Raw genomic sequence first — 22,485 nt, forward strand, 5'->3', positions numbered from 1 at the left:
TACTTTAGCACATTCTAAATTATCATTAAGCAATTATACTTCAGAAATTTCAAACATAAATGCAATAATGATAGTGGGATCATAAAGACATAGTCAAACACAAGAGATGGATTTTTACACTGGGAAAACCCAACCAAGGAAAAACCCAACAACCTTTTCTTAGGAGAAATTGTCTAATTCAACAAGAGATACAATCTAATTTCTCCTAGTCATACCTGGTCAAACTAGCCATAATAGCCTCAAACAACTTGCAGTCAAACTACCAAGAGACGGGTCGAATTTCGGCCTACTGCTATTACCCAGAAAACTCAGTTTGTTGCCCAGCAAGATTCAGTGGTCAAGGCTGGTCAAACTTAGGTCTTGCTCTTGTTGAAATATGTAACTAGGTTCAGTCTTCATAAATGTATTTGAGTCACAATATCAAAAGAATGAAGAAATTTTTATTATTATTATTATTATGACTTATTAAAGCATGGGTTTCATGTTTGGGTCATCATGTTTTAGGTCAAAGTCTCCATTGAGAACTTCTAGGATTTATTCTGAATCATTAGAGTCATTGTACATTAAAAAAGACCCTTCTTGGGATTTCGAATCATGTAAAAAGAATTATTTTTGAGTCAAAAATAAATTTAGACTCCTCCACACCAAGTCAACCTCAAGAAGGGTAATTCGACCTCACTTGAAGGCTATATACAAGGCAATGCAAATTCATTTGGAGCAATTCACTCTTAGACACATAGTTCGATACCTGAAGCTGGAAGTTGGGAGGTGTGAAGTTGGAAAAAGGCTGGAAGGAGAGCTGGAAAGGAGTGTGAGATTTTGGAGGAAGATAGAAGACACCAAGATCGAAATTTTGGGTCAACTCTCTCTCACTTCTGAGGTGTATCAAGGGAGATCGAAGTCTTCCTAGTCTAGTCGAAGTTGTTGTTACTTCTGCTACTAGGTCGAAGTTGTTGCTAGGTCGAAGTTGCATTTGAAGGGTTATCATCTGCAACAAGGACTGAGGGTTGGCATGGTGTGGAGGAAGTCTTTGTCTAGGTCAAAGAGTCTTGGATTATCTCGAGAAACTATTGAAGGAAGAATTGTTTCTGGGTTTTCCCCTTGATAGGGGCTTTTCCCTGGCTGTCACCCTACATCTTGTTGTCATTGAGTTATTGTTTTGGTAATTGCTTGATGAACTAAATGATAAAAGAATCACAAGTAATTATCTATATAAGAAAATCTTTTCTGCCTTTCTGATTTTCTAACATGGTATCAGAGCTAAGGTGAAGAATAAAGTAAAACGTAGGTTGAATATCTATTGAAAGAAGATTAAGGAATCTCAAGTAGTTGATCAAGGAACCATAAAAGGGGACCTTACAAGGGCAGAAGCTTAGGACAATGTCTAACTCAATAAAGGGAATCCAAGGAATAAAAGAACGAACAAGGATCAAGCAAACTTTGTTGAAGAAGTTTCACCAAAGAAGAACAAGATGGAAGGACCCGAAGTCAAAGACATATTTGTTAGGGACTCTATCCCTCAAGTTTGGATTAAGAAGGAGCCCCCACCACTTTCCAAAGATAAGTATCTTACTCCTTGTATTATCTTTTATATTTGGTTTCCCTTACTTATCTAAGTTTGTTTATATTAAATACTAATCACATTTCTATTCATATTTTCCTTGTTTCGGAAAGGCTTACCGAATACTCAAGGATTATGAAAGAAGGCCTCACAAGACAAAGCATTGGGATTACAAGGTTTGTTAAGAAATTAAGGTATACCTTAGACCATAAGCTTTGTCCTCTTCATGCTAAAGCTATATTCATTAGTTTTGGAAATTTATTCTACATTACTAATATTGTCGTGTCTAGCACTCTTGAATTGTAAATATTCTTGATTGGGTGATTCATCATTAGATAAATCTACCCTCCTCACATATTTAATTATTCTTATGGAACCCTAAATAGGTTCTCTATAAAACCCTAACTTAAGGGTATTTCGATGATAATGTGTGAAACCCCAACCTACTTAGGGTTATTGATGAAGTCTAAAGAAAATGTTAGATGCCTTGATGATGTCATGTTTGGGGTTTTGGTATGGTTATGAAAACCCTAACTTGTTAGGGTTGAAAGGTGATATCTGAAATCCTAAACCTCCGAAGTTTTGGTAATTTAGGGTTTGCTATGTTATGTATTGAAACCCTAGATCTTTAGGGTTTATGAGCAAGACCCTTATGACCTAGAAATGAATCTCGAGGTATATGTTTGTTCGTCTGATCAAGTTTATTATATGTCTAACTTTAATGTGTTTGTGTCATTAGGTTTGCCTAACATATGTTGTTATGATATGCTTATATCCTAGATATGCATATGTGTTGACCTGATTATTGATGGTCATAAGTCCTAGGGTTTGGAACTAATCCCTGGTCTAAGGTTGATATTCTGGGCTGATATTGTTTGTGAATTCTAGGGTTTTGTAGCTAAACCTTAGTATTAGTTAAATTCTCTAGTATATGATTTGACAAATCTGGGATTTATGAAAGGTTGATAAAAACTTGAAATTGTATTGTGATTACTTTGATTGTTGAGAATTAGAAAATGAAAATCTAGGGTTTACATCAAACCCTAGTAGAAGCCAGTCATGTTGTTGATTGAGTTGTCACTGGTTTTCATTGTTGAATCTCATGTATGAAATCTAGGGTTTGTATGAAATCCTCGTAGGAAGTCTAACATATGAATTTTGAAAGTTGTTACATGCATTGTTATACTGGTCTCTAGGGTTTGCTATATGTTATAGAGGATTTGTCAGATCGCTGAAAGAAATATTGAAGCCCTAGATATAATGAGATTGATATCTTGATTCGTCGATGTGATTTAGGGTTTGTAACAAAACCTGGGCAAGAAGTCGAAGTATAGAAGTAAATTCTCTTGTTGATTATGTTTATAAAGTCTAATGCTTCCATTATTGTATGATTTTGATGAGGTTAACTTCATGCTTCTATAGATTTGGTTGTACTTGCTATCTAAGTTGTGCAGGTACATAATCTTCAAGATGGTGAAGATGTTTGTAAGTAAAGTTGATATGATAAGCATGATGAAGAAATTTAGATGGATGATGATGGTCATGATAACTTTGATGAAAAGGATGGAATCCATGAAAGATTCTCCGTAGAAAAGAAGTTGATCTCCCTAGGTTAAGAGGGAGTTTGGGTATATTCCTTGTATAGGAATGATTAGATCCTCCCTGGTTAAGAGGGAGTGATGGATATGGTTCTCTACTTCATGTGGCATGCACTAGACCAAGACTAACAGCTGTAAGTCTTAGTGAAGGCCATGACTGAGAGAAGGACAGATCACTCTTGTCTTCATGGAAACAAGTCCCTGGTTAAGAGGGAGGACATTGTAGATCACTCTTGTCTTCATGGAAACAAGTCCCTGGTTAAGAGGGAGGACATTGTAGTTATGATGGACACCCTGAAAGAAGAAAAATTGGAGAATGCATTTTGAGGAGCTGCTGAGATAAGAAAAGCAAGACATGTTTGTAGAATATGTTGCTGCATAAGTAGGAAAGGAAGATGTATGATTAAGGAATCTTCTGTCAAGATTCATTTGGAAGTCCTACTATGATAAATTGAGAAGCAACATCAGTTGTCTGGAAGACCCCAGAGGTTTGTGTTTACTTATGTACATTTGAAAGATTGTTACTAATTGGGGTTGTGTTTGTACAGGTAAATCTCTCGAAAGTTTTGATAGCATGTTTTACATGCTTGTTGTTATCGATCAGTTTGATCGAGAGAGATTTGTTGTTACCGATCTATTTGATCGGGATGGATTTGATACTAATTGTAAAAATCAGATTTGTTGAGGTTTTGTGAGTGAAGCATTGCTTGGGAGGACATCAGGCCGACACTATGTGTTCTCGAAGTAGGGAGGGCAGTGTTGGTCATAGAGCTCTAACCTCGGATACGCAACCAGATCCCTAGGTTGAAGGCAGTGTTGCGGGGGAGCGCCCCCCCCCCCCCTCGCTCCCGCTCCCGATCCGCGCTCCGGGCGGGAGCGACTCGGGAGCGGGTCGGGAGCGCGCTCCCTAAAAAAATTTCGCTCCCTGCCTTTTCGGGAGCGTTTTCGGGAGCGTTTTGCCTTTTTTGCATTTTTTTTTTGTAGTAATGTTCGAAATGCAATTTTTTTTGAAAGAAACAAATAGTTTTTGAGTGGGGCAACTTAATGATCAAGTCTAGGCCCTAGTATTGATATGCTATTCATGGTAATGTTAAATTCTTAAAGTAAAAGTGACATTTTCTTTAATTTTCATTTTCATCATTTTACTTAAATTTTTAACATTACCATGAAATGACTCAGGATGTTTGAGAGTGGTTTCGTCCTCATTGGATTTCATATGGAGAAAGTAGAATTTTAGATTTCATTCAAAATCCAGCAGACTTATCAGTTTTTCAGGATTTCAGGATTGGGGGATTGCAATGTTTCCATTGAATTTTGTCATGTATTAGGGTATGGAACTCATATTTAATCAAGAGTACCAATCCCTCTATGTACCTTGATGTTAGTGACATTGGTTGTCGAACTCCTCTATCATGACCCTTCTAAAAATGTACGCATCACTCAAACAAAATCTTGACTTGACATGCTATGCTTTTTCTATCTTATGTTAATGCTTAGAGGGTGATATTAATGACAAAGATCCCTATACAGATACAAAGGTAATGACAAAGATACCTCTGGATATTAATGCTTGGAGGGTGATATTAATGACAAAGATCCTGATTTTGCAACAAGACTAAAAAATTAGACATTTCTCGTGGTGGCAAGAGGCCCAAGCATAAGAAATAGATAATAGATTTACTTCTCTTTTCTAGTTTCTAGTAGCTTTTATAACTATTGACTCTTTCATATTTATTATGATATTTTTTTAAACAATATATGACAATTTAAGTTTGAAGTTGGCAATTATAACTCATTAGTAATGAATTATGAATATGATGCTTCATGAAAGTTGAAAGTTGTTTCATTTCATTTCATTTTATAACATTTCATTTCATGTTAGATATTATTTGTTGTAATGGTTACACTTAGCTTACAAGTACAACTTTGGTGATCAATGATGATAAATGTTATATATTGAATTTTGAAAGCTTGAAACTTTAAGATTGATGAATCATGAGACTCAATATGTTGTATGTTACTATGTTACTAACTTGCGGACGTGGTTGATGAAGATTATAACTTCTAGATGATTGTTGTTATATGGTTCAATCTATGTTTTTTTATGTTTTTTATATCTAATTCATCATTCTACATGTTTTTGTTGACATATATGTATCAAAAATTAAAAAATATAAAAAATATATATATTTTTAAAAAATCGCTCCGGGATTCGCTCCCAAACCGGGAGCTTCTGAAAATGGTCGCTCCCGCTCCCGCTTCCGCTCCCGCTCCCAAGTAACATTGGTTGAAGGTTAGCAAGTCTGATGGTACCTAGAGAGGCTAAAAGCTTTAGTCCATCTTAGTTCCACCTGGAGAGATTGCCCTAGTCAAGAATCTAGTCCATGGCATTGCGGTGCCTAAACTGTTGAGAGACCTTGGATAGATTGCACTGCTCAGGAATCTAGTCCATGGAAATGCGGTGCTTAAACTCTTCATGGTTCATGTGTTCTAAGATCTTCCTTTAACTTGTGAATACCTCCCCAGTTAAGAGAAAGTGTTGAAATATGTAACTAGGTTCAGTCTTCATAAATGTATTTGAGTCACAATATCAAAAGAATGAAGAAAATATTTTTATTATTATTACAATGACTTATTAAAGCATGGGTTTCATGCTTGGGTCATCATGTTTTAGGTCGAAGTCCCTATTGAGGACTTCTGGGATTTATTCTGAGTCTGTACATTAAAAGATACACTTCTTGGGCCTTCAAATCATGTAAAAAGAATTAATTTTGAGTCAAAAATGAATTTAGTCTCCTCCACACCAAGTCAGCCTCAAGAAGATCAAGTCGGCCTCAAGAAGGATAATTCGACCTCACTGGAACCAAGTCGGCCTCAAGAAGATCAAGTCGGCCTCAAGAAGGATAATTCGACCTCACTGGAAGGCTATATATACAAGGCAGTTCGAATTCTTTTGGAGCAATTCACTCTCACACACATAGTTCGATATCTTAATATGGAAGCTAGGAAGTACGAAGTTGGAAAAGGCCTGGAAGAAGAGCTGGAGAGGAGTGCAAGGTTTTGGAGGAAGATAGTGTGAAAATGTGGAAATTCCAAATCCTACTGCAGCAACTGATAATATTTCTTCTATTTGTTAATTTACTGAAACAAATTATTTGCAGTTATCTACGGAAAATATCGAAATAAATACACTACAGCCTTCACAAATAAATTACTGCAGAAAATAAATGTAAGGAAAATACTAGCACAAAAATAACACAATACACAATTATTTTTGGACAATTGTCCCTGGAAAATCCAATGTGGGAAAACCAGTGCAACAGATGAGGGTTTCTTTTACTATTCTTCAGCAAAATCTCATGTACAATCTACAGATAACATAATAGAAGAAGAATCACTGAGAGAAATTTTACAAACAAATTTCTCCACTCCATAGTGAATTTCTAACACCTGAGAGCACCTGTTGCCCTCACGTTGGCCACACTGCGTCACCCTCTGCGGAGTGACTGCGTTGTCCCTGCGTCACTGCCTCTGCGCTGGTGATCTGCATCCCTCTTTTGCGCTGCCTCTTCCTGTCGTTTCCTGCACTCTCGAATATTGTTGATACCCTCTCTTTATCACCCCGCAACTCACCCTTTCATTCGATTTCCTCTTGTCGAACTTCTGCGAATGAGAAAATCGATCTACTTGGGCAACTAAGTATTTGCCTGGTGTATTTTACAAATGCCCATGAAAGTCCTTATAATCTTCTCACTGAATAATCAATGACCCAAATTAAATTCTAATCAATGGCTCAGATCATATTGACTCGATCTTTGTCTTCTAAAGATTCACACCCAGTTTTATTAATACCCTTTAATTATTTTAATTTCCAAAGTTTTGACTTAGGCATCCATTAAAAAAATATTTTAATAAAACTGTCTCTGAGTGGAATTCCCAAAACAATTTCTAGGTATTCTGGAATACATGTGTCCTAGCATCCCTGCAAATTTTGAGGCTTAGAGCACATCCAATGCAACCAGAAATCAACACTCCTTCTTAGCGAGGAATGTGTTCTAGTAATGCAACCTGCTAAAGCATCAACCTAACTCTGTATCATCTCCCTTTGTGTTGCTAATATTTGACATCACTGTCCACCAACTACCGTGCAAATGTTGCATCTGTGTTGCCAACTACTGCAAGTCTGCATCTACATCGCAACTCCTTCTCATCTGTTGCTGTTGCAACTGAGAAACCATCTGTTTCTGCTATTAAAACAAGTTCTCTAGCATACACATCTGCTCCCTAAACTGGATGAACTTAGCTCTTCCTAGAGCCTTTGTGAGTACATTTGCTACCTAATCTCCTGTGGGGACATACTGCAATTGTACTGCCCCACGATGAACATAGTCTCTGATAAAGTGACATCTAATATCAATGTGTTTCAATCGATCATGAAACATTGGATTCTCAGAGAGTTTGATACAACCGGATTATCACAGTAAACACTGGTCGCTTCCATCCTGTTCCTGAACAAACTCACAAGTAGTTTTCTAAGCCATATAGCCTTGCACGTAGCTGTGCTAGCCACCATATATTCTGCTTTTGTTGTGCTCAAAGCTACTGACTTCTGCTTCCTACTGCACCAAGAGATCATTCTTGATCCAACGTTGAAGTAATACCCAGAGCCATTTTTCCAGTCTACTGAACTACCTGCCAAATCTGCATCTGTGAATCCGCCCAATCTGACATCATCTCCTCGGGTGTATTTCAACCCATATCCAACTTCTCCATGCACATATCTAAGAATGTGCCTAGCTGTTGCCCAATGTACCCTTTTCAGTTCCACCATGAACTGACTAAGGGTTGTTGACAACGAAACAAATGTCTGGCCTAGTGTTGACCAGATACATGAGCGACCCAACGAGCTGTCTGTACAAAGTGGGGTCCACTTCCTTGTCTCTTGATGCATCTATTTTCTTCCAATTGGTGATCATAGGCATAGCCATGGGCCGGCAATCCTGCATTCTATCAACTATGACAAGACAAGTAACATGAACTTACAACATCATATAGATTTAGCGGGCTTGGTGTAGCATCAAAGTTGTAATATCAAGAATAGGACATCTAAAATGTGGTATTAAAACTAACTGTGACATATAGAGACATAGAGATATAACTGAGACCCTGTATATACTTACGTTGTCCTGAAAAACATATGTCAGAGATGATACTCAAAATTCAAATGTAAACACTTAATCATGCATACCTTGTTGTAGGAATCTTACCCTTGACTGTTGATTTGTGGTCCTTACTGCAATGATCCTTGAATGCATGCTTTTTCTTGCCTTCTAGGAGGTCGATATTGAATCTGTTGTATCTATGTAATTTCAGATCTCCAAGGTCTGAAATTTGTCCTGTGATAGCCATCTGAGTCCTCTTTGCAACCCCACAAGTCTGATCAAGATTGGATTCTTCAACAAAGAGTTATGCCCAATCTCCCACGATGACCTTATTATAGCCTGGTTTAGTAAGCGAACTTGTACGAAATGCCACGTGTCACTATTGTGACCTTCGGCCCTGAAAATGCTACTCAACAAACTACAGTCCGTCCTCTTTTTGTGACTATTTACGAAATTTGAATCCAACGCTCAAAGAGAAAGTTATGACGATTTTGCCAACGTCACCTGCTTGACATGGAATTCAGGAGCCTAAAAAAACCCTAACTTCCTCAGATCATATCTCTGACAATATAGCGAACCAAGATCTGAAATTCGGTCACAAGGTTCATCAAGATTTCGGCTGAAATGGGTTTTAATTTCAGCTTCTGAAGCTTCGCAGAACAAAAAATAAAAAATAAAAATATATATTATAGCAAAAATGCCATGATGACATGTTTGAAGCCACAAAATCCCTACAAGAGGAGGATATGAGGGTCATTATTTATATGAATGTCTTGAGTTGAGAGGGTCCTCAATAAGTGAACGTTGGAGGGATTTTAGGAGCAAAAAAAATATTATTAATTATTGACTATTCAATGACCACAACCAATTATGAGTGCCATGCCACAACCCCATAGGGTTTTAGCCCACTAACTGGGGTTACTAACTTCAAATGCAAATAACTCTCAAACCATGAAGAACTGGGAGGCATACCATATATCAACGAAAACATCTCGACGAGTAGAATCCATCGAGAAGATCTTTGACGCAAAATAATATGAGTTTTCAAGTCAAAATTCCCTTGCAAGATCAGGGTAGCCCCTAGTGCTGCTTGGGTTGACATCAATGACAACCATTGATCAACAATCTCCCCCTTTGGCATTGATGGCAACTCAAGTATTCCCCTTGTGATCATGACACCTCTTCCTACTGCCTTCTCTCCCTCTTTGTCATTAATGGCAAAGGGTAACTCCCCCTGACAAACAGCCATCCTATAGACCTGTACACACCTCCACTCCCGCTTTTTACTCGAGTAGATAAGAGAAAGAGTCTACTGAAAATTTGGGAAAATCCCAAGCTTTTGGCGAAGATACTCAAATGCTTCACTAGATAATGGTTTGGTAAAGATGTCAGCAATTTGTTCCTTGGTGCCAACATATTCAAGCTTGATATTCCTTTCGACGACCTGCTCTCTAACGAAATGATATTTAATCGGAATGTGCTTCATTTTGGAATGCATCATAGGATTCTTGGAGATATTGATGGCGCTAGTGTAATCACAAAATATGGGAATAGGCTCATCAAACTTGACTTGAAGATATTGCAAAGTTTGCTTCATCCAGAGAACTTGTGTACAATAAGTTGCTTCCGCGATATATTCTGCTTCTGTTGTGGATAACGAGATTGAAGACTACTTTTTACTTAACCATGAAACGAGACAACCACCTAGATAGAATGTTTCTCCACTGGTACTCTTACAATCATCAACACTTCCTTCCCAATCTGCATCTGTATAAGCATGGATAACCAGATCATTTCCTTTGGGATATCATAGACCATATTCCGTTGTGCCCTTAAGATATCGAAGAATATCTTAAGATCTCTGCAACATATCTCCCTTGTCCAAGGAAGATCTCACCCTTCTGTTGCCAAACTTCCAACTCCAGGAAATAATGCATCTGTCCCAAATCCTTCATGTCGAATTTTGTGGCTAGGTTCTTCTTGTAGTCTTTGATGAGCCTGGATGATCCTGTCAGTAAAAGACCATCCACATATAACACTAGGATTAGAGGCTCATTCTTTATGACATGATAGTAGAGATTAGGGTATGCGTCACTCTTGACGAACCCCATCTTCTACAAGTAGCCATCAATTTGACCATACCACGCTCTAGGTGCCTGTTTAAGCCCATACAAGGCTTTCTTTAATCTACATACATGAGATTTCTTCTCATGTGTCTCAAAATCCTCTGGTTGTTCAATGTATACTTCCTCTTCTATTACCCCATTCAAGAATGTCGTCTTGACATCCATCTGATGAATCTCCCACCCCATCTGTGTTGCAAGAGATATCACAGTTCTAATAGAAATATACCTGACTAGTCTATACTGGGGCTTAGGTTTCTTCATAATCTATCCCTTCCTTCTAAGCATACCCCTTAGCCCAAACCTGGCTTTATATTTCTCCACACTATCGTCTGCAGCATATTTGATCTTGTAGATCCATCTCGAGCCTACCACTGACCTATATTGAGGCCTAGGTACCACTTCCCAGACATCATTGACCATTATAGAGTTGTACTCCTCCGCCATAGCATCTACCCATACTTGATGCTAAACGGCCTCCTGAAAACTCGAAGGTTCCCCAACCTGAGCTACTAAGGCCTGGTATCTGTCTGGCTGTCTTCACTCCCTTTTATTATTCCTGGGCGCACCAATGAAGTCCTTTGCATCCCGTAGAATCTGTCGGAAATCTCAGCTCGTTCTTCCACTGGTAGTGGGCACATCTATCAGCTCTTCCTCTTCCTGAGATTCCTCCTGTTCTGAAGCTTTGTCTTCAGGAGAATTTCTACTACTAGTTTCTACTGGTTGAAATGGTTGGACCAACAGCTCGTCTTTCAACTGCTCCTCGGAAGGCATTTCTCGGGATTCCCTAAAAGCTTTGTCCTCCATCAACTTTACATCCTGCCGAACTAATACCTTCCTACTCCCTGGAAGATAGATTCTATATGCCTTAGCATTCTCGCTATATCCCACCAGATATCCTTTCTCAGCAGTTTGATCCAATTTCTTTCTCTTTTCCTCGGTTATACGACAATATGCTAAACTCCCAAATATCCTAAAATGACTGGCTTCAAGTGTATTCCCGGTGAAGACCCTTTCCAGAGTGATTTTTCCCAATGCCCTATGTGGAGTCCTATTCTGGACATAAGCTGTCGTGCTGCATTCTTCTGCCCACAGGAATTTGGGCATATCCTGATCATACAGCATTGCCCTAGTTGCTTCCACAATAGTCTTGTTTTCCCTTTCTGCTACCCCATTCTTCTCCATATTGTGGGGAGTTGTCCACTCTCTTTTGATGCGTTCCTTAGCGCAAAAATCGATGAAGTCCTTGTCAACATACTCTCCACCATTGTCTGAGTGCAACACTTTTATCTTCTTTCCTGTCAGATTCTCCACTAGAGCCTCGAACTCTTTGAATTGACCAAAAACCTCATCCTTTTTTCAGAAAGTAGATCCAAGTCTTCCTGGAATTGTCATCGATGAAGGTGACGAAGTATTCGGCACCACTAAGAGTTTTTATGGACATCGGTACACTTCGTCACCACTAAGAGTTTTTATGGACATCGGTCCGCAGATGTCTGAGTGTATCAATCCTAACACACTCTTAGCTCTATTGTTACTTCTAGAAAACGCTACTTTGGCATACTTTCCAAGAGTGCACCCTCTGCATACATCATCTCGTTTGGTACATAGTTCTGGAACTCCTGATACTGTTTTCCTGAGAATTCTCAGAGCTCCATGGTGTAAGTGTCCCATCCTCCTGTGCCATAGTTCATTCAAATCTTTGTCTCCATTTCTGCCTATCAGTGACATTGGTGATTCTAGCTGTAATTTGTACAGCCTGTTACTTTTGATTCCAATCTGGGCCTTCCTTTTCCAACTCGGGTGTTTGAAATATACTTTCCCCTTAATGAAGAAAACGTCATAGCCCTTGTTTTGAAGTTAAGATACGGAGAGTAAGTTCATCCCCAATCCTGGCACATGCAGCACATTAGTTGCTCGAAGCCACTCTCCTACGTCAGTTCAAAAGACTACAGTACCTCTTCCTACTGGGGTACACTTTGCCTTATTTCCCATGGTGATCTGAAAATTCATTCTTTCTTCCTGATAATCTGAAAAACATTCTCGAATTCTTGTCATATGCCAGGAAGCTCCACTGTGTATGTACCAAACCTCCGAGGCAGAGCTTGCTAGGCAAGCGACTTCTTCTTCCATTCTGGAAGCCAACATGGAATAATCGTGATTCATGTCCCTTGGGCATTCTTCTGGAAATCTACGAGAGTGCCTTTGAGTTGATGCCTCTGCATCATGCTCTTGACCCATAGTCGATTTTTCTCTTCTATTACTGGATCTCTGCTCTGATACCATGTGAAAATTTCTAAACTGAAATTCTACTGCAACAACTGATTTATTTCACCTACTTATTCTTCACAATAAGTTATTTACGAAATACCTTCAGCAAATATTAAAATAAATTCTAGTGCAATTATCACATAATTACACAGAGAAAAATGCATGCACAAGAACCAATCACATCAACGCAGTTGTTTTTGGACAATTGTCCCCGGAAAAACCCAATGCGGGAAAACCAGTGCAACAGATGAGGGTTTTATTAATCTTTAGCAACAATTGCTTTTACAAGGAATGATTTTACAGAGAAACTAAAAGAAAGCACCTAAGGCTTTCCCTTTGCATTCTTTCTGACACTTCGGAGACCCTTCTTCCACTCTTGTGTCACCTCTGCGTCACTTTGCGTGGCTCTAAGTAGCTCTGCATCCCTCTACGTCAACCTGCGTGAGGGCTACATCTCTCCTCGGGACTGTGTCTCTCTCTGCATTGTCTCTCACTGTCCCTGCGTCACCTCCTCCTCAGACACAGCCTGTTGTTGATGCCCTCCTCTTCCTCCACCCTACAACTCTCCCTCTGAAATCGATCTCCTCTCTTCAAAATCGATTTTCCTTGAGATACTGAGTATCTGTCGGTGTCTCCCCAAATGATCCTCAAGTCTTCTTTTATATTTTTCTTGTTGATAAATCAAAGGCCGAGATTAAGTCTCTAATCAACGGCTAAGATTAAAACAGACTCGATCCTCGTCTCTTAGAAGCTTCTCACCCTTATCTTTATTAATGCCAATTAATATTTTTATTTTCCTAAGTTTAGACTTAGGAACCCATTAAAAATATAATTATTTAAATAGCTCCTCATCCAGGTGGAATTTCGCAAAACGATTTCTGGGTCTCGGAGATCTTATGTGCGTTAGCCTCTCCACCAGTTTTCATGGCTAGAGCACATCCGATGCTACGAAAAATCAACAAAACTCCTGTAACTGTCTCTCTGAGCATCCTCAGTGCTCCATGGTGTAAGTGTCCCATTCGCCTGTGCCATAGTTCATTCAGTTCCTTTTCACCATTATGATTACTACCTATCAGTGCCATTGGAAATTCGAGTTGCATTCAATACAATATGTTACTTCGAGCTCCAATTTGTCTCATCTTCTTCCAACTGGGATGTTTGACATACACCTTCCTTCCAATGAAGTATACATCATACCCCTTGTCCTGTAATTGGGATTCTGAAATCAGATTCATTCCTAATCCCGGCACATGCAGAACATTAGTGGCTCTTACATTGGTTCCTGCTTCTATCTGAAACACCATGTTGCCTCTCCCTACTGGAGTACACTTCGTTTTGTTTCCCATAGTGATCTGGAAGTCCATCTGCTCTTCTTGATAGCTAGAGAAGTACTCTCGTACTCCAGTCATGTGAGTTGAAGACCCGCTATCAATATACCAAACACCTGTTGATGCTGAACTTGACAAACATGTGAATTCTTCTTCCAATCTGGAAGATAATACATCTTGACTATCCATGTTGTTTTGTGTTATTCTCCTTCTCAACGTTGCACTTACTACTGCAAGACGTTGCGTTTTAGTTGGAGATCTGCTCTGCAAAAGAACCACAGCTGCTCCCTCTGCCTTTGACAACCCTTCGATCTAGAGATTGATTATTTGCCGACCCACTCAGAGAATTAACTCTCCCTCAAAATCTTACCTACCTGACCCGGGGACTGCGTAGCTTTCTAGGGGCTTCGCACAACTGCCTCCGCAATGCTACGCTGCTCCTTTTTCTTCTGCACTAGATCTCTCCTGCCTCATGTCTATGCTCTGATACCATGTGAAAATCTGGAAATTCCAAATCCTACTGCAGCAATTGATAATATTTCTTCTATTTGTTAATATTTCTTCTATTGAACGAAAAATCGTTGACTGGGTTTTCCCCTAGATAAGGGTTTTGCCCTGCCTGTCTGCCTACATCTATTGTTCTTATGTTATTGTTTTGGTAATTGCTAGATGAACTAAAAAATAAAATAAGAACAAAAAGATAAAAGAATCACAAGTAATTATCTCTATAAGAAAATCTTTCTGCCTTTCTAATTTTCTAATAGCTCTCTCTCTCCTTTGCACGTGTGAACAAAAAACAGATGATTGAGTGACCTGAATTGGTTCCAAATGAGTGAGGACAAATGGGAATATATGGTGGTCGAAGGAACCCGAATTGGTGTGACACTTAGCTAGGCCGACTTGACTTTTGGAAGCATAATTTTGAATTTCAAAATTTGACTTTTCCCTCTTTTATTTGGAGCCGAATTGAATTCAAATTTGTATTTCCTTTTTCTTTTTCTTTTGTGAGCTAATACAATTAATTCATACCGACTACAGCTACCAAAATTCAACATCTACAATAGCAAATGCTCCATAAAAATAACATCTCCACAATTAGTGAAAAAGGCAAGGCTAAATCGTGTCTTAGAAGAGGGCCGAAATCTCAAGTGTGATGATGAATGAAAAGGGTGAAGGGATCCTCCATTTATATGACGTCCATCCCTTCATTTTACACAATAATATTGGCACACAAGCCCCTACACAGGTTTTATTTCGCGCATTTGACAAGACAAAGGGTTACAAGCCAACGCTATAGCTCAAAACAATAAAATAATTCCATAAAATCCCACGTGTGGGTCGATATCCTCCAAAAGCATGATGCCATGCCGTTTTTGGGCAATAAATGTTATGAAAGTGCATGGGATGGGCTAGTAAGATGCCCCATCATCATAATCAACTACAAGTCTTGAGGAAAGATCTCAAGCAGTGCCTCAAAATGCCTCCACGTGTCAAAAACATGCTCTAGGTGTCGTACATCACCCTCTCAATGGCTAGATAGGTGACATGGCATCATCTCTCTCTATTGTTGGGGCTCCAAGTGTGAGTACAAGCCCTCCCTTGTCATCCTAGGGATGACAATCATCATCTAGACTTTGGATCAAGCAATGCCCATCAAACAATGTCAAAGCCAGCCTAGGGGTATGTTGGGTTTGTTGGGTACAACATGGAGGAAATCAAATCAACAAGCAAGAGGAACTCAACATTTCAATATCTGGGGATGCTCTAAGGTTTTGATCATCAATTGGAATCGCCAATGTGCCCAAAACATTGCTCTGAAGGGGAAACGTTGTATCTACAAGGTAATCATTGCTCTCCTAAAAATTGTAAAACGGCTTGGGCATGTTGTGTAGTGGAGAGATATAATGTTCCCTCAAAGACCTTGGTTGTTATGTGAAGAAGCACTTGGAAAAACAATATCAAGATCAAGTGAAAGTCGTCAATCATTAGGGACAATGACCATAGATCCATTACAGTGGACCATACTTCATTGTTAACGGAATAATAACACTTCAAATTGAGATCGCCTTCAAATATCTAACTAGACCATGCCCCGTAAAAGTGTTCCCTACCTATAATAGGAATGGCTAGATGATCAACCCTATTAGTTGCTTCCAGCCCCCAAGGGGAGATGACATGTCCTAGGTTAACCCTTCAATCTATAGGTGCTTCTGTTATCAACATCAACAGAGGGGAAGGACTTCAAGGCAAGGTGCCATGGTCATGAGACTAGTTGATGAAGGTCCATCATCATGAGTGTATAGATGTAAGGAGGGAGCAATCATGGGGGCATGAGTTACCCTTTTCCTTGGCTTGCTTTTTCCAACCCACAAGTGTGCTTTTTCCTTCTTCTTTACAATGATTTTATAGGGAGCATAGCTTAATTGTCCAAGCTTGCTTCTAATGATTTAGCATTTTTTTACCCCTTAATGATGAGTCAGATTCTCACTCATCAAGGTTGGGACATGCAAGGGTTATTTTATTATGTGATTGAGCATCATATGCTCAAGAATCGAGTGATGGCTAATGCGGGGGCTAAAGCTCATGCTAGGATTTTGCTTGTTACCCACCATTTTGTGGGTAATATCCCTAGGAGAAAAAATTTCTCTGATATGGTCCTCAGTCGGCAGCCAACAACCCCTTGTAGTCATCAGCTAGCTCATTGTACCATTTCTCCACCACCTGAGCCAGCCATGTGGTCCCTCACCCATCTGCCATGATCGTATGTTTGAAAGTGGGCCTCCTGAATCTAAAGGTATGCCTTGTCATTTTGAAATTGAGTATTGTACTTTGCTTGTCATGGACACTTCTAAGCATGGATTAATGGGGGGATTCGGTAGAAAGGATGGGCTAGGTCTGTGCTTCTGACCCTCGACCCCTTTTAGGAATTAACCTTGGATTCTAGTCCTGTGGGATCTCTTTTACTGACCATTTTGTTTTAGGGATGGTATTTCATGGAAAACCTCGATTTTGGTTGTGTGGTCCCGCTCCCTATTCACTTAAATTACCCTTTCCATTCATTACTACCCCATCCATCATTTTTCCTGCCTAGGTCCACATTCCTCCATTGGGTCCACATAGGGTTAGCTTGCCCCTTCCCCTTGCCCACACCTTGGGTCATGGCCTGGAATGAAGCTCGGAGGTTGATGCAGCTGAAAAGAAAGTTAAAAGCATATATGGCCACATTCAACAGGAAAAGTACCACAAAATGCAAAAGATGGTCGGGACAAAAACATTTTAGCACATGGGCAAAAGCCAATACATGAGCTCTACCCCATTATCATGGCCATCACCCTGGTTCCTACAAGTTCTATGAGCCTTCTTCATCATATAGGAACCCATGATTGTCCCAACCCCTGGTGGGCGATGAACCACCCCACCTTAAAAGGGGGATTCCACTGTTATATCTTACACATCATGCTCTAACCCCTTAAGCCCTGAGCAGATAATCAAATAAAATCATAAAAGGCAAAAGGAATATAAAGAGGGGTGGAAAAACCAAGGCTGGGGCACCTCACGTACCATGATTGCTCCTTCCTACACATTATAAATCCAAAGTGTGGGCTTCCATCTTATTAGCTACCATTGTACCCCAGCATGTGACCTAGGCTTGCCCCTTATCATCTCCTACTTCATTCACCTATATGTCACATGCCACCACCTTTTGATGAATGTACCTTGACTGAATTATCCCCTTTAGAGGTAGAAACCACCTAATAGCATGCTTGGTTAACCCATTTGGCATTTATGAGACATTGGCACATCCCGAAGCCCATTATGGAAGGGAAAACCATTATGAAATCCCCACCTATGGTCCATGATTAGGTAAGCTCATTTACTAAATTTCTCTAATGACTTGTTGAGTGCACACATTGGACCTTATGCAAATTTGCAGATGGTTTCCCTTTGGGGTTTGGTCTCCCTATACGGGGTCATAATCCTCCAGAGGGCTACATTGGCACATGTAGGGTGAGCATTGAGATCCCTGGGCCTCCACAATAGCAGATTACACTCCATGGTTCACCACAGTCATTCAGAGATTTCTCGTGGTTCACTTATTGGACGAGGAGGATGCACTTGATCCATCATGTCCAACTGGCCCTAGATCTACACCATACACTTGTAAGATGATCCAGGACTTCCACGATGATTTGGCATCACCTTCACCATCATCCTAGCCCCTGAGGGCGACCTACAGGGATATTCGATTTCTTTGGAGACCCATGAGGACGCTTGAGTGCCCCCACATGTCATTTGGAGCACCACAAGTTATTACAAGGGGCCACCCCCTTGTCCATTGCTTTTGAGGGTCCTTATCTTCATTATGGCACCCATAGACCTCGTTAGGCCTCTAAGAGGGCCCTACGACACGCATAAATTATTATTTGACCTTTTGAGAGGCTTATCTTTTCATTCATGAGCTAGTTTGGTGGGCTTGGCACCAAAAGTTGTAATATTAGCACATTATGTTATTTTTGGGGCTTATGTAGGCCAAGGAGGCTAATTCAAACTCCTTAGATGTGTATAAATACGAGGTGAGATCATTTCTAATCATCACTTTGGATTAGCTCCCTCTCTTCTTTAGAGAATTTCACACTTTTTTCTAGAGGATGAATTGGAGTTTTTATGGATGAATTTTGATGTATGGTTGTTGGTCTATCTTCTCTTGGAGCTTCTTTATTGTCATTTGTGAATGGTTGGATATACTCTACTGCCTGTAAGTACGAAAATTTGATGTTATTCTTCTTACTTTTGTCATATATGCTAGATTGGGATTTTCGTTGTTTTAGGGCTAATTGTTGCATGCAGTTATTGCTTAATGTTGTGGAACTGTCTCTATTATAACGTTCTCTCCATGCATGGGCCATGTAGTGTGAGTGAAATCTCCTAGGGGTAAAATTTGACCCTAATAAGCCATTCCTCTTATGCATTTGAAGTATAAAAGCTGCAAGATTACTTTCACTTGACCTAGAGGGTTTCTGAAGTAATTTTGAGGCCTCCTTGACTGGGAACCAAGAAATATTACACATAATCAACATAGACTCCATTCTCGTAAGGATTAAGTCATTGATTTACCAAGGGTGGTCACCAAAACTCTTATTCTTTCACCTTCTCCGAACTCTAGCCACATTGGGGTGCCTAGGGCATCAATTTCCCAGCAAGTTAGCCACTAAAAAAAATCGATCTCCTAGGGTCTCTTACGTTAGCCTTTCCTCTAGCCCTCCTCCAAATTTGAAGGCATTCTGATGGTGGAGTTGGGAGAAAATCCAAGCCCTAGCTGCGGGACCAAACCTTGCCCTGCCATCCCCACGGCTAGCACTTCCCAAGGTCAAACCAACATCATTGAGTAACTATATTTTCTTTGATCCTCTCCCTGACTTGTCTAGAGTAAGAATATCATTGGTTGCTACATTTCTTCCTCATACCCTAAACCAGGTCTACTTGTCCCTGTGTGGTCCCACTCCTTTGAAAGACCATTCTTCAAGAACCATCCGAGTACCAATTCTAACAAGGATTTTAGGGGTTGGGAAACTCCTTCACAGGTCTTATCCCATAAACCTAACCCTCAAATCCTCTCTTCCTTTCCCTAGATTACCTAATACCTTGCTTACAAAGCAAGCAATCTTTATCCTTCAAATTCTAGGAAAGGGATATCCGAGTCACTCATATCCATTGACTTATCCTTCATTAGTGACCCCACACATATCGGGTCTCCTCCCATCGGTGAAAATCCGTAAATAGAAGGGAGCTTTCACTGAGGTGATAGTGGGCTAAGACTCCATTTGTTGCCCTTGGCCTAGCATTTTCCCTTTAGTGATTCCCTTTTGGGTCCCCTACTAGTTTAAGCAGTAACATTGCCCACATGCTAATTTATGTCCTAACCATCTTATGCATCTTTCATTTTCTTTCGTTGTGGCCATTTTATGCTTTTATTGTTCTTTTAGCTGAATCAACCTACAGGGCAAAGTTTTCATCCTAGACTCAAGGATGAGGATAAGAGAGTACCAAGCTTAATGAACCAATGGCAACAAGCCCGAAGAATGGACATGAAATCTAGGGAATGATGGAAAAGGTAAGCAAAAATCATAGACAGGCTATATCAATCTAAGTCTCCCAAGTAGTGCCCTTCCTATAACCCTAAGACCTTAGAGGAGATCCCACTATACTAGGGTCAAAGACTAACCTCCCTTGTAAAGTGAGCGAACAGGTTTATAGTCAAGATCGGTCAATCATACAGATCAATCTTCAATCCATGATACAATACCCAAAAACATTAAGTAAAAGCACATGATTGCGAAACAGTTAAAGTACCTACCAAATGGTGACCCACCTTCCGTCAAGAGAAATGCCAGATGGTGAGAGGTGTCTGACTGGTGCAAATGGTGAAAGAATATGGCATATCATTATGCACTCAGCAAATGTAGGGTTGTTGGCTAGTTGGTTGTCCAAAGAAGGAGAAATTTTTCTCCTATGGGGTTAGCCACTTTTTGGTGGCTAACAATGACTATTATATAAATGTTTGGAACTCCTAAGTTAGATATTACTGGAATCTTAATATACATTAATGTTGCACATATTCGATAATATTGAAATTATCTCAATATTATCGCCTAATTAAATGTTGTTGATATTATTGTGAGAATTTCCCAATTTATCGCGATAAGACCCCAATTTATCAACTTGCTTCTTACACTATCGTTACAAAAGCTTTGCTTTGGGGTTTTTAGAGTCATTTTGGGTTTTTCTTGTGTTGAGATTGAACTTTGAGGGTAATGTGAACCTTGTGACCATTTTCTAGCCAGGAAACAAGGGAAAATCCATAGTTTTCTTTGCTATCAGCTGAGCATTTATGGAATGGATATCTATTCCAACATACCGTATCCATATTTCTAGGTATGTAAAAATAAAATGCCTTCCTTTTCTTTGTTTTTCTAGATCTAGTATAAATTTAGATATGCCTATTCTTTCCCATTTTTAATGAGAAATTCAATACTTAAGTCTTATATAGCTATGATATTTTAATTGCAGCATTCTTCGTGTTATTTGTGGATTTGGATTTTGGATTTCCACATTTGTTCTGTGTCATAGGGGAAAATTTTTAAAATTTAATGAAAGCTCTACAAAATAGCAAGGCCATGGGAGAAAATGTGAGAGTATGGTGAACCATGTAAGGATGATAATAGCACAAAGTTCAGTTGCAAGCTATGTGAAATGGAAATGTCTGGCAGAATCACCTACCTGAAATACTACCTTGCCAAAATTCCAAGGCATGATGTGAATATTTTCCCTAAAGCTACCCCAGACATTGTCCTTATTGCAAAGAACTCAATTCTTGATAATGCTAGGAGAGATTAGAGGGAGGAACTATGGAATTTCATGGGAACCAAAAGCTTTTCAACAACAAGGGAAACCTAATCTTTGGCCACACCTTAGTGCACTATGATCATTAGATTATCACTATAGTATATAGATGCCTCATGATGATTATCTCACGAGATACATTTATGTTTGTTTTAATGTGATTCTGTATTATCTTGTCAAGACTTATGACTCAGGATAGATATCATATTTCAGTATCTTCTATCAATGATGGACGTACCAATTGACATCTTATACATTTCACATTGCAGTTTTTTCATATTTGTGTGACAATATTTTTGTTCGATGTTGATATTGCTTTAAAAGAATAAAAAATTGAAAAGAATTATTATTTTTGTATTTGTTTGAGTTTCCCAATAATTTTCAATATTTTCCCCAAAATTGTCAATAATTTAAATTTCGGACCCCGAGCAATAAATTGCCGATAACAATAAATGTAACATTGATACACACCAACATGTCTTCCAAGGATTTATGATGTATAATCAAAATGAAGCAACAAAGCAAGCTAAGGAAATATTTACCTTACGCATATGATAAAACATTCCATAACAGATTAAAGAGGCATACCAAACAACAAAATAGTGAATTATGAACTCACCACATCACCAACTTTACACTGATCAAGTATTCTATAGAGATCACTTCCATTACTGACTTTCTTCCCATTTACAGCTGTGATGATGTCTCCCAAGACAAGCCGGCCATAAGCATCTCGTTTTGTTGGTTTCAGTCCCTGGAAGATAATCCAATTAAAAATCAGAAATAAATATATGCCAAGACCAATGGTAACAAAATGCAGTCAAAGCAATGGTAGGAGAGTTCACAATCTAGGAAGATTTTAGTAGCATTTCAAGCAGACACCAACATGCTTTGAAACCTAATCAGCTCTTCTAAAAGAGATTGCTAATCAACAGCTACTTTGGTAGATTAAAAATAAGAAACTACCTAACGCAATTCCAAAATAGACCAAATTCTAAAATTGAAATTTTATGAACATCCTCAAAAAACCGGGATACAAGG

General features: G+C 39.3%; 1 protein-coding gene across 1 annotated transcript in view; it reads right to left on the reverse strand.

The window, feature by feature from the left end:
• The window catches only part of LOC149205256 (protease Do-like 1, chloroplastic), a 410,822-nt gene that overhangs the window by 98,972 nt on the left and 289,365 nt on the right, over nt 1-22,485 (reverse strand). Inside the window, exon 7 of the mRNA XM_089394965.1 lies at nt 22,064-22,198. Coding sequence (XP_089251091.1) covers nt 22,064-22,198 — 135 coding nt within the window. The remainder of the gene's footprint in view (nt 1-22,063; nt 22,199-22,485) is intronic.

This window comes from Pinus tabuliformis, chromosome 1_2 (genome assembly GCF_031772625.1).
Source record: "Pinus tabuliformis cultivar Carrire ecotype Pingquan chromosome 1_2, CPIR1, whole genome shotgun sequence".
NCBI classification, from domain to species: domain Eukaryota; kingdom Viridiplantae; phylum Streptophyta; class Pinopsida; order Pinales; family Pinaceae; genus Pinus; species Pinus tabuliformis.